The following is a 20,055-nucleotide window of genomic DNA, read 5'->3' as shown; positions in this document are numbered from 1 at the left end:
AGCTAGAACAGTGATTCAAAACTCAAAGGAACATAGCAAAGAACTTTCTGCATAGTGTCTGTAAACTAATATGAAATACCAGTTAACATACTTTCCCTTTTAGCACTGAATTACTGGGGAAAATTATGTGTAAAAATGTTATGTTCAAAGAAGATGACATGCTGGGGTTCATCTGAGAACTGCCCTTTTGAGCTGCATTAAAACTGGCATAAAGGTTTTATTAAAAGCACAAATCATTCAAGTAATCGTAAAACATACTTACCAATTATTTTTTATTAGAGGCATATTAAGCATACATCAAAAAATGCAGGACGCAACTAGACAAAATAAGCTACAAGCCTCAAAAAAATCAAACACTAATGAAAACAAAAAGAGAACAATCAGGTATAAAATTCGCCCTATACAAAAATTTCTAAACAGTCTCTAACAAAACTCTACTGTGACAGCCTACAGCCACAGTCTTTGGTAGAATATTAGCATATCCTACAGCATAAAAAAATAACTGCTTTCTACATGCCAGCATATAAATAACAATGCTTAAAGCCTGCAGAAAAGCTTGAAGATCTTTTATTTAAGGTTTTGTAAAATATCATGTGTTACTCGGGATTCTCTACCCTGACCTTCAGTTTCTAATGCCTTCTGGCAGTAAAACACAACAGAATGTGATTTAACACCTATTGCCAAGGGTTCTTCTTTCTCTCTCCCCATTTCCAGGAAAAGCGGATGTGGTTTTGTTATAAAAATGTTCTTGTTTAAAATACATCATCCAATACTTAGAACTCAGTATGCACTGTGATTTGATCTGATTTTTTTTTCCCCTGGGTTTACTCATCCATTCTGTTAAAGAAAAACTGAACCGCAGGTAAGCCAAAGTTTCTTTTCCAAACTGCACAAGGCAAACTGAGACACTGGCTGCACTTGAAGCTCCAAGTGACTGAACACTCACTGACCATAAACTAATAATGACAACAGTTTTCCATTAAATGCAAATAATGAAGATAGCATACACAAGGCATATGATTTCCTTAAAAATTAATGTTATCTAAACAACCTGCAATGGTTATTCAAACAAATATGGTAAACCTCTTGAGATGAGGGGAAATTGTGATTCTAGTATGGATACCAAGAATTAACTTTAAGTTACTGTTTTTTGGTAAGGCAATGAAAACTTCAGGTAAAATGTCTTCCCAAGTACAAAAAGAGAGGTGGCACAGAATAAGAACTACTGATGGCTGGATGGGTAAAAAAAACCCCAAAACTTTTAAATGACTCAAAAAACTGAATTATATGCAGTTACGTTCAAATAACTTAAAGTACATTCAATGTAACTTGATCTTCTGGATTGACTTCAGCCAAAAGTACCACTTTAACTTATCTCTAGGAAACCTCCCAAATAACATGACAGAGATTAATCTTCACAATTACGCAGTCTCCTACAGTGTTTAGTCAGCAAATGAATTACTTCATATAGGAAAAATTGTAGTGAATTTTAGTTGTTCTCCTTCACAAAAATACCATGCCACTGTTTTCATGATATACCTTACTTGCCTATTTAAAGCTATCTGATGGGTCTTGCTAGAACAATCCAGTTCTCTCTCACCTCTTCCTTTGGAAGGGCTACTAGATATTTGGGTGTTTTATACCTAATATTACCTTTTGTATAAGCGCTCTTTACATTGTTGGAAACAAACAATGCTTTACATATTAAGTATCTGAGAATATATATATACTTCTGCCAAATATGCAGATTTTTCAATCTGAGTTTTATTTTCCAACTTTTCTCAACAGTGCATGGCCAAATTCTTCCAAATTCTTATTATTAAAATAGTAAATGTTTTAAAAATTTAATTGCATAATAAAAGACAAATGTGAGTAATTTACAAGCAAGTATCATACAACTGCTTCCAGCTGAACTTAATCTTTTCCAACACCACGTATCAGAGTGTTATTCAAAATATATTATTTGCATGGAAGATCATCAATCAGATTAAAAATACTATAGAGATTTCTCTGGCTTTAAACACAGATACATTCAGGAACTCCTTCAGTAGCATACACATCAAGTTCCATAGCTGATTAAGTCCTTTAAACTGTCCTCATTGTGATGCTGTATTTTACAATCTTCCACGTGTATATGTATGAAGACATCAGAGTCATTAATCATGCCTTGAGTTAACAATTTCACTAAAATCTTTAAAAAACAAAAGAATGCTGCAACTTATTGCTCTCAGCTTTTTCGTGTGTCTTGTTATTTGAAGTTCTTAAAGTGGCAGATCTTGAGGAGCTGTAACTACGTAAACTGTTCCACTTTTCTTTTTAAAAGTCTTCTAAACCTGCATAGATGAAAATTAGGATGCAATTCAAAATTTAAGTCATATAACTCTTTAGAGTTTGAAGAAATTTTTGAGATGTTGAGATTGATGTTGTTTATTTAGAGGCTCCAACAATAAGCTGGATGGTCTCTAAATTTTAATACTGTTGCTGATTAGACTCATTTAGCAGCTGAGCCCAGTTAACCTAGGAGGACAGAGCAGACTTCAGCTGCATGCTAATGGCCCAGAAAAATATCTCTATGTAATCTGGAAAAGTTAGCACATCTTACCACAATACACAGCTACAAAAATAGGTTTATGCATAGGCACTTGCTCATTTAGTTCTAAAAACCAAACACCCCACCCCCCCAGCAAACCACAGCCAAACAAAAAACCCCACATAAGTCTCAAATTCACAATTTTAAAATGAAATAGTTTTTGGGAACTGTCACTAAATCTTTAAAAAAAATGTGGAAAGACTATGCCCAAAGTTTCAAGCTGAGCATAAAATTATGCACAAAGACAAAAATTTTGTTGCAAATATTTACTCAAAAAGTAATAATTTACAGCAGTGCTTTAACAGCTGTTCAAAACATTTAACATTCATTAGAAACAAAACTGTAAGTCAAAAGCACATTCTGAATGTTTCAAATGGAGCAATGAAGTCATAAAAGCAAGCTACTGTTAATATATGCATTCCTACAGCTAGCTGCTAACTAGAAGACAAAAAAACAAAAAAACAAAACCAAAATGAGCAGCCATCTTCCTGTACACAATTTAGACTTTGTACAAAAAGTCCTGAAATTGAACTGTACAATTCTACTTTATATGCCCTTGTGTCCTTCTTGTAACAGTTAGCCAGTAGCAGCTGCAAAATGGCAGAATACATGCCTATTGGTGTTTCCAGTTTGGGGTTTTCCTTCTTTTTGCTTAGAACAGTTTTTACATTAAACCGTACTTTGGTGTGACTTACAGACCATTCCTACGGGTCTATGGCTAAGAATAATTAAAACAATGGTAAAAGCCTAACAGCTACAATACTTTCAGCAGTATGTTCTACTTTATACAATTATGTTCGGTATTTCTGCACAGCCTGCACACTGAAAACCCCACAAATATATATTTTTATTGTAATAATTCCACTTTCACTGAAAGTTTATTAAGGTAAGCTTACAGCCTGGCAGGATTACACCTGTACAGAGGTGCATAGATTCATATAATTCTGTTTACATGCTTTTACAGACAGGAATGTGACACCAAGTCCAAAGGTTTATGTTTACCCAAATTATCAGCAGACCAATAACCATCATTACAAGTGTGCTCCTTTTCAGCATCAGAAGCGAATTCATACTGAATTCCACTGTTTAGTGATATTCACACTGAAGGATTTAAAAAAATATTTTCTTGGCAAACAAATCACCTTATCATGGGCTAGTTAACTATAAAAATTAGAATTTACTCCTCCTTTCAAATGTCAATCTAATAAGATATATCACATCCAAGAGACAGGAAGATATATTTGAACATTTTACCTTTTGTAAATTTAGTCAGTTCATTTGTACATACACATACATGCTATCTTCATATGGAAAACTTCCCTTTAGAGTCTCTTTCTCTCCTTCCCGCTCCCCTCCCCTTTTTATTTTTAATAATTAGCATCAGTGAGCACACTCATCAGGAATGGTCCATGGTGTTCTTACCATTGTTTATAACAAACAATAAAATTAACAAAATTTCAGCTTGCTTCATTTTCATCTGTCTTGTTTACAGTTGTTTCCATTCTGTTGGGACTGCTTTCTTTAGAAGCCTCATCTGTTTGTTCAGAGAGTTGTCCAGCTTTCTTTGATGAAGGTGCAACATTACCTTTTTGAAGAATTTCAGTAGCTTCATGCTCTAGTACCTCTGATGGAGTCAAAGGCTCCAAATGAATACTGCCTTGTTCACTAATGTCTGAACTAATGGATTCGGGTTCATCTCTTTTTCTCAAGAACTGCTCAAAACTAACATCTTGACCCAATGTTAGTTTTAAGTCCCTTGCGTTCATTGCTGAAAGTGTAGTTTCATCCAAGCTACGTACTTTAGTCTGCTCATTCAAAATAACGTTATCTGAACTTTGGCAAGTTTTCAACTCACTTTCATCATGAATAGATTTTTGTTTCTCATCTACTAATTGTTTGTTATTATCTGAATCACAACATGCTCCTTTCTCATGCAAAGAATTCTTTGAGCTGTTGTCAAGGAGCTCCAAACTAGGAACATGTTCTGCATTTGACAGTGATGAGTTTTCTTCATTCTTTTCAACAGATGCAACTTTTTTACTTTGATTTCTATTGCATTCTTTTGTTTCATCTGAAGAGTCATGCTCTTGTTTGCTGAAAAAAAACCAAAACAAGTTATTGTTATAACAAATGAAATAAAACAACATATGGCTGTACTCTGCAAAGTGACACTCAAAGTGGTATTGTAGATTTCCTATTTGGTATTTCTCACAAATTTTCATAGCAAGATGGGCTGAATTTAATTAACAGCTGCATTTTTCTTACCTACTTACAAACTCAGCTTTGTATTTAGCAGTCAGTTAGTACTCTTTAGTTCTTGCACTTCATCTCCAGAAAGGAAGGTTAAGTTGTTCCCTTTGTGCAACATGGAATTTTCCAAAATAGTGTTAAGTTCCTCTACCTGCACAGCCTCTTCAACACAGAATCAGATAAAACTACCTGGAAACTTTTGTTGATGATGTGCAAAAAAAAAAAAAAAGCCGCCAGTTCATACCTTTATACTGACCAATTGACTTGCAATACTAATGAGTAAAGTGAGAAAAAAAGCTAACAGTTGGAAATCTAAATAACTTAAAACTAAAATTTAGTTGAGCAACTAGTTAATCTGTGAAGTAGCATTTTCAGTCACTTTTCAGAGTAAAACTGTATGTTCATAAAAAGGAAATATAGATCAGTACTCAATTATGCAAGTTAAAATGAGAATCTTACTGTATAACAGAATCTAAAACACAGCTATGAACTTTGTAGACAAACTGATTGTTTAAACCTTGTATTATTTCAATAAAGCCACATGCATGCAATGCTTTAGAGTGACCAGGGAAAAAAAACTAAATCAGAATACTCCAAAGAAAGACTGAACTGTATACTTCAAATGACATCTGTACCCACAAAAATACAAAACAGTCTGGTCATATTGCTATATACAATTTGCTCATATGTTCATATTCCAACAGTCAAAATCCTAAATACTAGTTTCTAATATTTCTCTTCATTTGTTATAGGAACACCAACTTCTCCCATCCTTTCAGTGATGGAGCTCAATTTTTGCTCTAAAGATTTAAATTTGGTAAAAGTTTAATATAACTTCTAACCCATTCAAATTTTTTCAGAATTATAAGTAGCTCAAATTACCTAAAATGATGATGGTGACAGACAAAAGAAAGCAGGCAGGAAGATGGAAGAACAGTTGGCCTGGTCTCAGATATGAATTCTATATAGGAAGTGAAATTAGGAAAAAAGTCTCCCAAATTAAATTTTAAAATTTAAAAATTAAATTGAAAATAGCCTCTGAACAGTGACATGCAGACAAAAGATGTGTGAGAGATATTATCATATCTCATTAATCAAAATGCATTTGTACTTTATTTCCTCAAATAGTTTCAAAATGGGTTTGAAATAACTTTTGGCAAAAACCACTTTCAACATCCCCTAAGCACAGACAGTTCCAGGACTCTTGAAGGCAATAACCAATTTCCTGCTACCATGTTTTTATGATACATTTTCAAGCTGAAAGTCTAGACATGTTGTTCTACTGATCCAGACATCTAAAACAATTCATGTGATTCGCCTACATGCTAAATGATATTGAGTTCTACAGAAAATGGTTATTCTGGAAGATGTGCTACATACTACAAACATTCAGAAAACTGTTTTCAAGTTTTACTTTCACTTAAATAAACTAATCCAAGAATATTCCATTTCCTACTTTGAATTTAAGTCAGAGGAATATTCTGAGCAGGGATAAAAGACTGCTGAGATATCCTTGAGTGGTGAAAGCTTACCAGTCACTGGGGTAGTCACAGGAATCTTTTCATCGTGTTACACTGATTTTTCATTCATAAGAAGGAATTAACTCAGGAGATAAGCGAACCTCTTCACCAAATTACAACCTATATTTGCTACTTGTGTCAAACAAAGAGGTTCTTTTCATTTTTTGGGCTATCTAAACCAGTAAATTACATTCTCGAATTTTCTACCCATGTTCTTCTCCTCCCTCTCAACTTCTACAGAAAAGGGGAAAAAGGGTAATATTTGAGGGAAAACTCAAGACTAAGTTCCAGCACAAAAGCCAACACTCAGAACCACTTCAGCTGTGGCTGACATAACTGGTCTTGCCATAACTGTTCCTAATTACCTCATTCCAGAGAAACACTTATGCTACACTGAGCCATATAAATGCTGCTAAATATTTAGAATTGTTTTCATATGAAAATCCAGTCAACTCTATGAAACAGTGTATATACACATGACCTTTAGCTACTACTTTTCCACAAGCAGCTTAAGGGTGAGGTATAGTTGCAGAGTTAACAAGCACAGTATTATGCTTTATGTGGGAAGGTTTGAACAGATACGCAAAAAGGAAAAAAAAGTTAAAATAAAGGGATGACTAAAGCATCATTAGCACACAGAGAACAGTGTTTCCACGCTGGAAATCTCAGATGGATTACATGTATGTGTACACACACACACAAGATTCACACTGAGAAACTCTTCAAAGGACAAATCTGCCCTTAACACACAAAAGGAATCCATCACAGTCTCCCTCACCTTCTAGTAACCAAAATCCCAGCTTCATCCAAACCCAGACTCTCATTCTCACTCATTTTTGGCAAAACACAAAAAGGGAGGGAGAGGAAAAGTGGAGGAAGAAAAATCTGTATATATTGATCTCTCATGCAGAAAAAGCTGTCTCTGATGAGCATACCTTCCCATGAGTAATTTATACCAATAAAACAGAGTATAAAAATAAAATTGAGCAAGTTTTTGTGCAACAGTCACCATCACAATTATCCATAAAGAACAATGACCTTTTAGATTGCTAAGCACAACAGTAAGTTAATTTAGATAGAACAATTCTCCAACAAAATAATTTACCTCTGCTGAGAACTGCAGATGAATAAGCAAACCCTAGCAATTGTGAAGCACTAAAATCTGGCAATAAAAAGAAAAATCATATAGGATTTCAAGAAATCATTCTGTTAGTAAGTCAGTAGCTGAAAAGGAATAGCCTTCCATAAAATATTAGGAATGAAACATACTCTTACTACTCTATGTGCAAACAATACTTGTTACAGTGTAAGAAAACTAAAAATTCAGGCATCAAAAAGAACAGAAAATGTGAGAATGATAACTGTATTACATAGAAAGGAGGATCTCAGTGAACAGTTAGAATGTAAAATCTGACTTTTGTTTAATGAAAACAATGAATCCATTTTCTAAAGCATGATACAAACCATGGCCAGACTATCAAATATGGGCTATACTAATGAACTAGCTGCCATATCATCTGTATAAAATAAAATTTTAGAATAAGAGTAGCATAAGACATAATTTTGGATCCAAGAGATGAGTCTACCAGGTGCAAACATACACCCAACCCCAAGCTACAGAAGCCTAGAAATTAAAGGGACTTATTTTCTTTTTCTCATTGTAAAGAAAATGTAAGATTTAGGTGCCAAGTGAGACCGAGGGAAGCTAGGCTCTGAATATTTGTTGTTTTAAAATCCTATTAGCTCAAGTTTTTTTGCTGCTCTTTGCTAGACATATTTTATTGTTTTTTATTGGTATTTTATATTAGGTTTTTAAAACTCATTCAGGGAAAAATTCTACAGCAAGAAAGAAAAAATCATACAGCTTAGAACAGAACTATTAACAAGTGACATGTACACATCTGCATAGAGTAGTTGCAAAGTATGTGCAAACACACCTTCAGTCTATGGAAAAGCATTTCTAGGTAACAAATCCTGTAATACAGCTGCATTTACGTTAACAGTTTGGTGTGAAACAACATTATGGTTTTGAGGCACATTCCTTGATTGTTCCCACATACTGGATTGGTTTACAGAGCAGTCCTGGGACAGGCAAACTAGATTTTTTTTTTTGGAGAAAAATGAAGGGGAAGCTCTGATCCACAAGCACTCCAACTCCTAACAGAGCTGGGTCCTGAAGAAACCAAACCAACGGATGTTCCACACAGCTCTGCATAAATGTACAGTATAGGCATTCTGTCCAGGGAACACAAGTCTGGTCTAAAATAACACCTCTGAACCACAGTGCAGTGAAGATGCAGGATTCTCAGAATCAGCTGCTTTCATCTACTGATCTGCTCCTGCAGCACTAATTACTTGCTAATATCAAGATTACTACCTTGGCTTAATAACAGAGGAAAGTGTTTGAGGACTGACAATCTCTGGTGCTAGAGCTACAATACTCCAAATGTCTGCCTTGAAGTCCATAAAGTAGTATCAAACAAAGTTTTAACAGAAAAAACAGAACATATTTATATATTAAAATTATTTTTGTCTACTTAAAACACAAGCATAGGAGAAAGTAGTACATCATATTCAGTTAGAATTGAATGAGTGACTGTTTACTAGTCTGTAGCTTAAAGACAGAGTTAGCTTCTAATACCTGAACCATTTAGTCTCAATTCTTAAGCAAGCATTTTAAATGAAAGTAAAATTTCAAATTATTTGGCCCCCACAGCACATGACTAGAATAAAGAGACAAAGCAGAACCTTTTCTAAGAAGGAAAGTAACCTACAGAGAGACTCTGAAAGCAGTTTGCTTTTTCTTTTTTTTTTAAGGCACTATAAATGCATATATAACAAATAACTACAATTATGTTTTGACTAAGCTTTTAAAGGTTAAATTTGCACCAACAATTGTGAAAGATCACTAAATAGAATAAGACATTTCAGGCTGTGGGATCTGGAGTAATAATTTAGATAAATTATAAGAAGTATAAATCTGCCCACAATACGCGCCAAAAGAAATATACAAGATTTCAATTATTTCCCCAGACTGACATAAAAATTCCACCATGTTGCCTATTTTTTTAATTGTAGAGCTGTAATTGTTAGTTACCCAACAATTTGACATATTTACTCTGCTAAGAATTTGGTTGAGTATGCTTTCCACAAATGACATGGTTTTTTAAAAACCTAAATGAATACCCAAGAATTAACTTTTTATACTGCATTTTAAAATTGTTTCCCAGTTGCCCCAGTAATACTGTTAACTCATATGCAGTATTATACAAAATGCTGCTTCTAACAGTCTGTACAATGTATTTAAAGTCTTATGAATCTTGACTAATTCGCAGTTTAAACATTACTAAGAATGCGTTTTGACACTTGGAACCTAAATTCTGCACGTCTTGTTGAGTGAGCACATTATGACCGCCATTCAAAATTTTCTATGATAGAAAACACACATTATGAAAATACTAGTTAAACACTTCTGCCCAATTACCTGAGAAATAACACAGCATGTGTTATTTTATGTACTTGATTTCAAGATGCAGCTGATCATTGTATTTACCTTTCAAAAGTTGGTGTTTCTGTTTTTCCTTCAGATAAACTAGGTCTCGAAATTTTCTGTAATAATTAATGATATTTCTTTTATTTTACATTCATGAGCAACTCATTGTAATAAAAAGTTGTAGAAATATTTTCACACTGACATACCCATAAATCTGCTATGTAGCACAGATTGAGCATGGATCTTACTACAGGTGTTTGCAAACAGTCTTCCAAGTTAAAAAAACCCAACAACCAAACAAAAAAAAACCCCAGAAACAAAGCAAAACTTTAAAGCAACTCTTGTAGGCTTTTTTCATGTACATAATTTCAATTATGCCTTATTGAAAAGGATGCAAACTAAGTCTGGGCAGCTTTTTATTTGGAGGGGAAAACAAAAATCTGAACTAAACTTGTGTTTTGCTATCAAAAAAAAAAAGCAAAAAAAGCAAAGGAAAAGCAAGAAAGACACAGCTGAGGTTAGTGTATTTTTTAAGCATTACACTACAGATGCTATTACATTAAGTGTGAGTATAAGATTCTTAGCAAAATGCTTGTCACAGAAGAAACTTGAGTCTCTATTAAAACTTACCCAATGAAATAACTTTTTAACTCTAAACAACATGAATGCAATTCCACCCCCCCACACACCCCACCCCCCCATTTTTAGAACAGTAGAAAAGCAAGTAACTGAAACCTGCCATTTGGAAACAGCCACACTTGTCTTCTAAAAGCATCTCCTATGCTATAGGGCATCTTGCCCATATAATCTTATTCTCATTTAGGAAATTGTGCCTAAGTGACAAAATTAAGAAATTAAACCTTTTGTCTGTCTGAATACAACTATAAGTCAATTTTAGTTTTAAAATAGAAAAGATCACTTTACATAAAAGACAAATGCTTTAAATGATTATTTGTATCACAACCTCTAAAATATTTAAAACTGTGTAAAAAATGTTCCATATTTTTAGTATAGTATTTTTTCCCCCACAGAGGTGGTGTATTGTGTTTCAATGAGACCAAATTATGTAGCAAATGTTTGAAAATTGTATGGCAAAGCTAAGCTTATTCTATCTTCTAAAATACCCTTTGCTATACTTCTATCATACTTTGTTATATTTCTGTCATACAAAACCCATACACATATGACCCATGCTAAGAAACACTTTCCAACTTAAAATTATTGCACTCTACTTCTCACTACAGAACCTCCTTCCCTACCCCCACAATCGTCCCCTGCCTTGGCTGACCATATTGCCCCCTGGGAACTACCAGGAAAGGAAGATTTCTTGACTTATCTCTCTGAATTTTAAATGCTATGTTTTTAAACAACCTGATTTATCAATTTATATTTTTGGTTCTTCAACACCCTAGGGGTCTGTCCTTTGACCTCCTACTGTGTATTTCAACAAATAGATGAAGTGTCAAGCATCTGGCTGCAGCAAAATAACAGGCAATTCCATGGCACCTTGGGAAAAACAACCCGAGGTTGCACATGGCACAGACCAGACTGAATGGCAGCTCACTGTTCCAGAAAGTCTTGCTTCAGAAATCCTGTAAAAGCTCAGACAGCTAACACAAAAGTAGCCTATTCTGTCTGTATTCTCCATCTTTTCCAACCTTAAGGGCTAGGGTGTGTGGGTTGTTTTTCTTTATTTTGTTTTTGTTTGGGTTTGGGGGGGATGTTGCATTTTTTGTTTTATTTTTAAATGAAAGCCAATATTATGGAATACAATTTTGTGGAGCAAAAAATGCAAATTCGACATCTTCTATAATGCTGAAACACAATATGGGATGAAAAAAAGAAAAAATGAGAAAACACATCTGAAGTGGTAATGGAGTCTATGGCAAGAAAAGGTGCTACTGTGTTTCAGAATCTTGCTTAATGCTGCTGAATGAAGATGAACAGTCTTCTCACATGTCTACGAAATCATTGCTTCTGTTAACTCACCAACCCCTTTGCATTTTGGAAAGTAGGCAAGCAGTGTTACAAGAAAAATCTTTACTAGATCTGAGGACTTCTCCTACTCTCTTAGTGGCTGGGATTTCTGTAACAGATTGCCCTTTTTGAACAGCAACAGAAAGGCAACTTCTTAGAGAAAAAAAAATAATTCTGTAAAATCAGAATCCAAAGATGGTATTTTTGAAAAAAATTAAGATGTACTGAGAGATCATTTAGCTTCCTGATAGGCAGAAAGCAGGGGAAAATTTGTACCTACGCCTAGGAAAAAAAAAAAAAAAAAATCAGGCCTGAAGAGGCATTTCCAAAGATTTTCCTCTTTAAAGAACCACCAAAAAAAAACCCCCAAAACCCTACCTCAAAAAGTTACAGTTCAGAGTCAATATTTACCCAGATCCCAGGTTATATTTCAGGTCAATTTCCAGGTTCCCTGAAGATGAAGATACATAAGGCAACTAAACCATTCCTTCATTGGAGCCTGGCATACAAATCAACCAGAATGGACTGACTTGAAACTGGATGGAAATATTTGGGTGTGGAAGACATACTAAAGGTATCCCTCCAACACTGCTATATCTTTCTTCTGTAGTAAAACACAGAAAGCTAGATTTTTGCACTAAGCATATCTTCTGAACACCATGACCCAGTAGTGTACGTACAGTTAAAAAATAATTGTCTTGGATCTTCAAACTAGTTATGAAGTTCAGAGATATTGTTAGATTGTGTGGAGAAAAGAAAAGACATTACCTCCAACTTAGCTTCTCTTTCTCTAATGGAGATTTCGGTCTTTAACCTAGTGGACAATGAATTAAGATTCAATGTTTTAAAAAACTGTATGGTTAAAATAGAGATAAGGATGAAGATACTTACAGTAAGAAAGCAACTTGGTAATCTGAAATCAATTTTTAAAGTTGATACTTATTTTGAACTTAAACATACTTCAGAGTTCCAAAGTACATTTCAGAATTGAAGTGTTTTATTTGGTATACAGAAATTGTAAGATAAAATTGTTTCATGTAACCTGTTCCAGTTATCTCACCTCATGAAAACCAGGAAGCAGCAGTCTTAAGATGGTTAGCAATACTTTTATTCTAGAGCTTACTGCAATTCTACATAAGGAATAATCTCCTCATCACAAAGGCCTTTTAAACCATGACTGCAGTATTTAAGATCCAAAATGCTCAATTAAGTGCATAAAGCTACATTATGACCCAGCAAAAGCATTCTGCGAAACAAGATCAGTTTTCTTTTCATTGTCTACCATAACCCAAATACCCAGAAAAGAGCTGTAGTTTACTTTTTAGGGCAACTGTAAAACATTGCAGCTGACCTCCAACTACTACTTGGAGGAGATACTTCCTCAAAATACCTTCACTGGCACAGTCCATACATTAGATGAGCTATAAATTATTTAAATTTATTGACTTTTAAAACCACATTAAACAGCTTATCACATCATCACTAAAATTGATTTTCTGTGTTCATATAAGAAAATGCTATCGCAGAGATAGCAAGAAGTATGTCTCCTACAAAACCTTGTGAAGTCATCAGTTCTAATATAAAATCTAACCTTTCTAAGGTTTCCTATAAAAAAAAAAGAAAAACTGAACAAAACCCTCAAAACTGCTTATGCCTGTATCTTCTTTGTTGATGGTGCATTAAAGGCAAATTTAATCTGCTGAAGTATGGTGCTGTCTCTGTTATATTTAAATAATGTTATTAATCATAAATTAAATGATTCACGACCTCAGCGAATCTTAATGGTTGTCTACAAGGTATAAAACACTTCACAGAAGAAACAGCTTTACCAAATTAAATTTTATGAAAAATGTATACTAGTATTAGATTGGTATCTACCACATGTATTTTCCTAATTTAATCCAAGAAAACAGTGCTAAAACCAGACCTTTTAACGAATTTAGCACATTTAACATACTTTCAGCACACCATAAACACCTTGTAACACTAATATTACACTAGCAGCTAACCAACAGCTTGGACTGTAGCATAAATACCCATTTACAACTATTTTAATCATTACATCTTAATTTGCAATAAAAGATGGCAAAATAACTACAAAGAAAAGGATTGTTTTAAAATAACGTTGCTATGATAGAATGTAACAATGCTCATTCTAATTAACAGTAAGAAAAATGATCAGGGTAAATCAAATGACAGCACATTTTTTGGGTCAGGGACTTGAAATACTCTTAAGTATTTAATCATGAGTAGCAATACCAGTAAAAGATGATGCAGCACCTAATATTTAGCTTAGCTTCACTACTTCCATGATTTTTATGCAGGAACTTAAGCAAATATGTTGGAAATAGTAATTTATCTAAAAACAGTCACTCTTGAAAGAGCAGAACAATTTAGACACAAATAAATCAGATATTGTATATCCAAGGACAAAACATACTGTTGTTCTTGCCTGAATAAATGTAAGTTTTGCCACCAAAATAAATGGGTATGAATTGGATCCAATATCTGTAGATTGTTTTAAACACACTATAAGCATTATTTTACATGATCAAATTCTGATAGATTTCTGTGGTCATGTTTTATAGCTTATAAAAAAAGGATTCAGACTGACTACTTTATGCTGTTTCAGAAGTGAACAGGGTTTATAACAAAGATGTGGTTATCACAAAATGTTAATATGGTTTATTTTGGATTCCTGACATATATTCTCAACTTAATTCTGTTTAGGAATAGTTTTTAGAAAGTAGTTCCTTCTAGTTTGTAATTAGCAGAATTTTCATAAATGGATACTAAATCATAGAAAACTATTGCCTTGTGATGTTCCCAACACTTTTAGAATATAAGAAATCTTAAATCCAATAGTTCTCAAACAGCAACAGAGGCAATGAACTTTCTTACATCTGTGGAGCTACAGTGCTTCTGGAAAGAACATTATGAAAATAAAACAAAGTTCGTAACAATCTCCGGTAAGTACAGCCTGCTGGTCCACAATTTCAAGCAATTTTGAAATCTCTCTAGAAATCTCCAAAGATTCTTTATTCTACATAAAAATAAACTTCTAGTCAAGAACAATGAAAAAATGCCCCTTAATTGTCAATTCCTTAAAAAAAAAGGCCCCCAAAATGTAGCAGCTGAGCACAAAATTTCAGCTTGATTGAGATACTCAATAGAATGGATTGGCCATGAAACCAAAGAGACTCAGAATAAAAGCCAGGTAAGAACATTAATTTAGACACCTTAAAGTCTAAATTCAGGTTGATGTGAAACTTTATTTGATACATGAGGAGTCACCTAGGACTAATGGAAGAGATCTGGAGTCAGTGAAACACATAGACTTTAAAATGCACAGTTGTCCTGGTTTCAGCTGGGATAGAGTTAACTGTCTTCCTAGTAGCTGGTACAGTGCTATGTTTTGAGTTCAGTATGTGAAGAATGTTGATAACACTGATGTTTTCAGTTGTTGCTCAGTAGTGTTTAGACTATAGTCAAGGATTTTTCAGCTTCTCATGCCCAGCCAGGGTACCTGACCCAAACTGGCCAACAGTGTATTCCATACCATGGGACATCCCATCTAGTTTAGGAACTGGGAAGGGGGGGGGAGGGGAAATCGCCCCTCGGGGACTGGCTGGGTGTCGGTCGGCGGGTGGTAAGCAATTGCCCTGCGCATCATTTGTACATTCTGATCCTTTTATTACTACTGTTGTCATTTTATTAGTGTTATCATTATTAGTTTCTTCTTTTCTGTTCTATTAAACCGTTCTTATCTCAACCCAGGAGTTTTACTTCTTCTCCTGATTTTCTCCCCCATCCCACTGGATGGGGGGGGAGTGAGTGAGTGGCTGCGTGGTGCTTAGTTGCTGGCTGGGGTTAAACCACGACAACAGTCCAAGCACAGATGGAAGTATTCTTATTTCTGAAATTCATGCAGTCTCATTGCTTTCCCTGCTCTCGCATATTAAAATAATGTATATTTGCACAAACACACAGAGCTCAAATCATGACCAACCGTCTTCCCAGCGATCTGTCATGTTTTCTTTCAACCAAAGAGTTACTGCCACAGCTTCTTTGGGTAAGTACTGAAACTCAGCTGGAATCTTTTGCCAAACATCCCTTTTTTGTCCACACCTAACCAAAAGTAACTTTTTCTAGGATGAGTGTAGCTTTAAGATTTTCTAGAAAACAACTTTGTTATTTAAGTGGCTCAAGGTACATTCCAGCCACTCACCTGAACCATACCCAGCATTATAAATATAAATCTATTTTACAACGAAAAGCATAGAAAGCTTTTTTTTTTTAAAAGAACTTCAGCTTTTAGCAGAAATTCCCCATTTTGAAAGATATACTCTACATAGAGCCAATGATTCATAGAGCATAATCCTCCCCCAAATATCTGATTGTATGAGCATTTACTGGGAAGGTACATGTGAATGCATAGTTAGAGAAGAAAAAGCTGCTTCTATGCTATGGTGTTTTACACTGTTAACAACTGAATGGGAAAGGAAAGATGGTGACATTCATGTTACTTGACACTGTCTCCAGTTTCTCACCTGTAAAATGGGGTTAGCAATGAAAACAGCTACATAAGAACTTAGCATCATTATCATGAGTAGTGAAGTGTTATGCACAAAGCTGCACAGTTACAAACATTTAACGCAATAACAGAAACAAACATTTGCTTTCTTGTCAGAAAGACTTTCAAAACAAAGGTAATACAGAATTTGCTAATCAAGCAAGGTTGCTCTGCAACTACACGTCTTTTAAGAACCCATAATGCAGTGACACTCAACATCCTAAAAATAACAAAAAAGAGACAGGTTAAGGTACATACAAATGAAATCTTAATTCTTTGACCATAAGCTAGATTGGTTACACCATGCATATTCATGCTCTGTCCTTGCAGATGTGATCCAATATTTTGCATTATTCATGTAACTCTGTAGTTGTTGGGACCATCAGGGATATTTAATATCGAGTCAGGCAGGTTTACTTGCATGGTTTAGTACTGGTTTTATGTTATAAGTTTTCCACATGAGTAACTTTTCTCAGATCCTCACACAAATGGAAACAGGATGCCACAATGCCAATTGTTTCTACATGAACTATTTACACAAAGCTGGCAAATCTGTATGCAGCTTACAAGCTTTTTAACTGCAAGTCTGAAACTTAAAAAAATTTCTGTAGCAAAGCTGTAAAAGAACCAAATGATAATATTCCAAATGAACATTCAAAAGAGGTATAATTCACATAATTTCAAATTGAAGTATCAATCTAGTGTGATTTCTGGGAAATTCTTAGAGAACATTTCTAAAAGCCATGAAAATCTGCAATCATATTCCAGTTTTGTTGTTGCCAGAAACCTGAACGAAAGTGAAATATCACAGATTCAACTTCCTCTGAAATGCAACAGCACGTTCACAATGAAAACACAAACCCACTATGCTTTTTTGAATGCTGCTGTGTCAAAACAGAAATAAGTCCTGCAAGAAAAACCTGTAGTAGGTAACCAATGCTTGAAGTTGAACAGCAGCATTCAAGATGGAACACAGCTTCTGTCAGAAGAAAAAAAAGTAGCAAAAAGAACAACGAGGCTTTAGAGTACTGAGTAAGCGTGCAGATGCTCAATCACAAAATATGCATAAGAGACAATGGATGACAGAATCCTTGCCATTATTAGCAATACCACAGTGGCTGCAGCAGCTCACTATCACCAAAACTGTTACTGTTTGAATACTAAAAGTGAAGAGGAGAAAAATACCAGTAAAAATGGATTAATCTCAGAGAATTTGATTATGCAGAAAAAGGAAGTGCTGCAAATCAAGAATAGCTTGCATTCATCGAAAATAATCTCTTATAACTAGGAGGTTATAACAGTGACTGATCTCAGAATAAGATTAGCTCTATCTATTAGGTTGCTTGGAAGCTAGTAAATAAGAGATCCAACCAAGACACGTATCCACTGTAAGCAGGAGGTTGAGTTTGGAGGAACACTAGATGTTCATCATGACAAAGGGAAAGCTCATCATATATCCAGACAACCTGTTGATGGATAAACTTGCCATAGATAATCTAGAACTAAAGATGAAGTCAGAAGCAGTGAAATCAAAAGCAGCAGATGTCTCAGCAGCTTGAGTAGAGCATCCTTGAAGATGAGAGATGATACCAAAAGAACAAGGTGTGAATGAACTGTAGCTGCTCCACCCTCAGAATCAAGGCTCAATAAATGTATCTGCTTCCATCACATGGTTTCCTCCTACAGTATTTAGGAGCAAAAAGAAGCTTAGCTACCAGAGCAAAGCAGCTAAAAAATTCCTTTGGTCAAGACTCAGTTTATGCAGTTATATGCGACAGAAGTAATTCAAAGCGTATTTTCCCACTATATACTGTAAAGTCATTGGCAGACAAAAATGCAACTTACTTGAATATTAAATAGATCACGACTTGCACGTTTTAGTGAACACCCAAAGAGAATGACAAAGCCCTTTAGTTTCAGAAGCTAGGATCAAGTTCAGAACAAAATGGGCTTTGATGTCAACACATATATGTCATCATTTACATACTACTCTAGCTTGGGATGATATTGATAGACTTGAGCAGCAAAGAAACACTGCAAATGAGCAGCAAAGAAACACTGCATCACATAAGTGAAACTCCTGGTAAGCCTCTCTTCAAAGGAGTATAGCCCCCAAAAAGCTGCAAGTCAATGCTGCAAAGCAGAGAACATTATCACAGAAGGGCCTTTGCCAGACTACAATATTGGGAGAAAAGACCAGACCTGCTGCCTAAAAGATGCAAGAAGAGAATACCACAGCTTCAATCCATGAAGAAAAAGGAAAAGGTCTGGTCAGATCCTTGTTCGCTTACATACCAAAATAATCCCAAGCTGGACTGGGTTCAATTTTCTGGTCCACAATGATGTGTCAGTGAGCCAAGGCAGTATAGGATACCTGCTCACTTTCAACTCCCCTGCAACAAAAATGTCTGCTGTCAGTTCATTTAAAAATATGTTAATTGTTGCGCAAAGCAGAGAGTTGAGCATTAGAAGAGTACCAGCATAGTTATCAAGCCTTATTCCCTCAGCACAAGGTGGATCACTAAACAAACAAGGCAACTTTATGTAGAGTAACAATTTAAAAAGCAATTCCTGCTGGAACATCTCCAGCTAGGTTATCTGTATTACTAATGGCAGGATTCTGGTCCAAAGACAGTCTCATCAACACTACACAGAGCTCATCGAACATGTCTGGTCATTAGCAATAAAGATGAGTTTTACAACACATACAGACAGTTTGATATATAATAAAAGATACCAAAAGATACCATCTGAGAGATGCAAGAGAAGATCCAAAAGCATTCAAGATTGTAACTGTGAGTCATTGTTTCTGACGATGAAGTGATTCTGAAGAGCCCCATAAACAAGTCATACCTCATTGAATTATAGGTCAAAGAATGGAAAGAAACATTCATAGATCATTGAGAAACTACATAGCAAAAGTTATGAATACTGTCTGCCAGCTCCTCTTCTTCCAAAGCAAACCACAGAGTACCATGATGAACCATCCCACAAAAAGATGAACATTTTTGTGTGCACTCTGTACTGCAAATAATGAATTAAAAAAATCTGCTACACAGGTATACTCATGCTCTTAGGTTTAGCAAAGATATAGAATCATAGAATTGTTTAGGTTGGAAAAGACCTTTAAGATCATCGAGTCCAACCGTTAACCTAGTGCTGCCAAGTCCACTACTGAACCATGTCCCTAAGCACCACAGCTACACATCTTTTAAACACCTCCAGGGATGGCGACTCAACCACTTCCCTGGTCAGCCTGTTCCAATGCTTGACAACCCCTTTGGTGAAGAAATTTTTCCTAATATGCAATCTAAACCGTCCCTGGTGCAACTTGAGGCCATTTCCTCCTGCCCTATTACTTGTCAGAGAATTAGCATATGGAACAGGACGAGATTTACTGAAATTAATGAAGACTATGAGCATGACAGTTTCAAAAAGCACCATCACAGATGATATCACCTCATGTAGTACCAGTAACTAATCTTTGGCCAACATCAGAGCTCTCAGAAATAATGGCTATCTGCATCTGTCCTAATCTGACAGTTTGCAGAAACAAACCTGCACATATTCTTGACTCCACTTCAAATCTCTTCAGGGCTCACCCATTTGTTTCTAAGTAATACATACTTTGTATATCCAACATTCTTAAATA

General features: G+C 35.1%; 1 protein-coding gene across 14 annotated transcripts in view; it reads right to left on the bottom strand.

Annotated features, from left to right (window-relative positions):
• Nucleotides 1-2,841: 2,841 nt before the first annotated feature.
• The window catches only part of ZNF280D (zinc finger protein 280D), a 54,050-nt gene continuing 36,836 nt past the window's right edge, over nt 2,842-20,055 (bottom strand). For 5 of the 14 annotated variants that reach the window (XM_069798149.1, XM_069798148.1, XM_069798150.1 and 2 more), the window contains 3 exons: nt 12,599-12,644; nt 9,914-9,969; nt 2,842-4,684 (listed from right to left, as the gene is read on the bottom strand). In XM_069798149.1, coding sequence (XP_069654250.1) covers nt 4,048-4,684; nt 9,914-9,969; nt 12,599-12,644 — 739 coding nt within the window. In that variant the 3' untranslated portion in view covers nt 2,842-4,047. Of the gene's footprint in view, nt 4,685-9,844; nt 9,970-12,598; nt 12,645-18,698; nt 18,797-20,055 lie in introns of those variants that run through there. The other 9 variants (XM_069798151.1, XM_069798153.1, XR_011327064.1 and 6 more) reach the window with 8 other exon arrangements.

This window comes from Haliaeetus albicilla, chromosome 12, assembly GCF_947461875.1.
Source record: "Haliaeetus albicilla chromosome 12, bHalAlb1.1, whole genome shotgun sequence".
In the NCBI taxonomy this organism is placed as follows: Eukaryota; Metazoa; Chordata; class Aves; order Accipitriformes; family Accipitridae; genus Haliaeetus; species Haliaeetus albicilla.
Note: the sequence above shows the minus strand (reverse complement) of the source record. Positions and strands in the feature narration are given on the sequence as shown.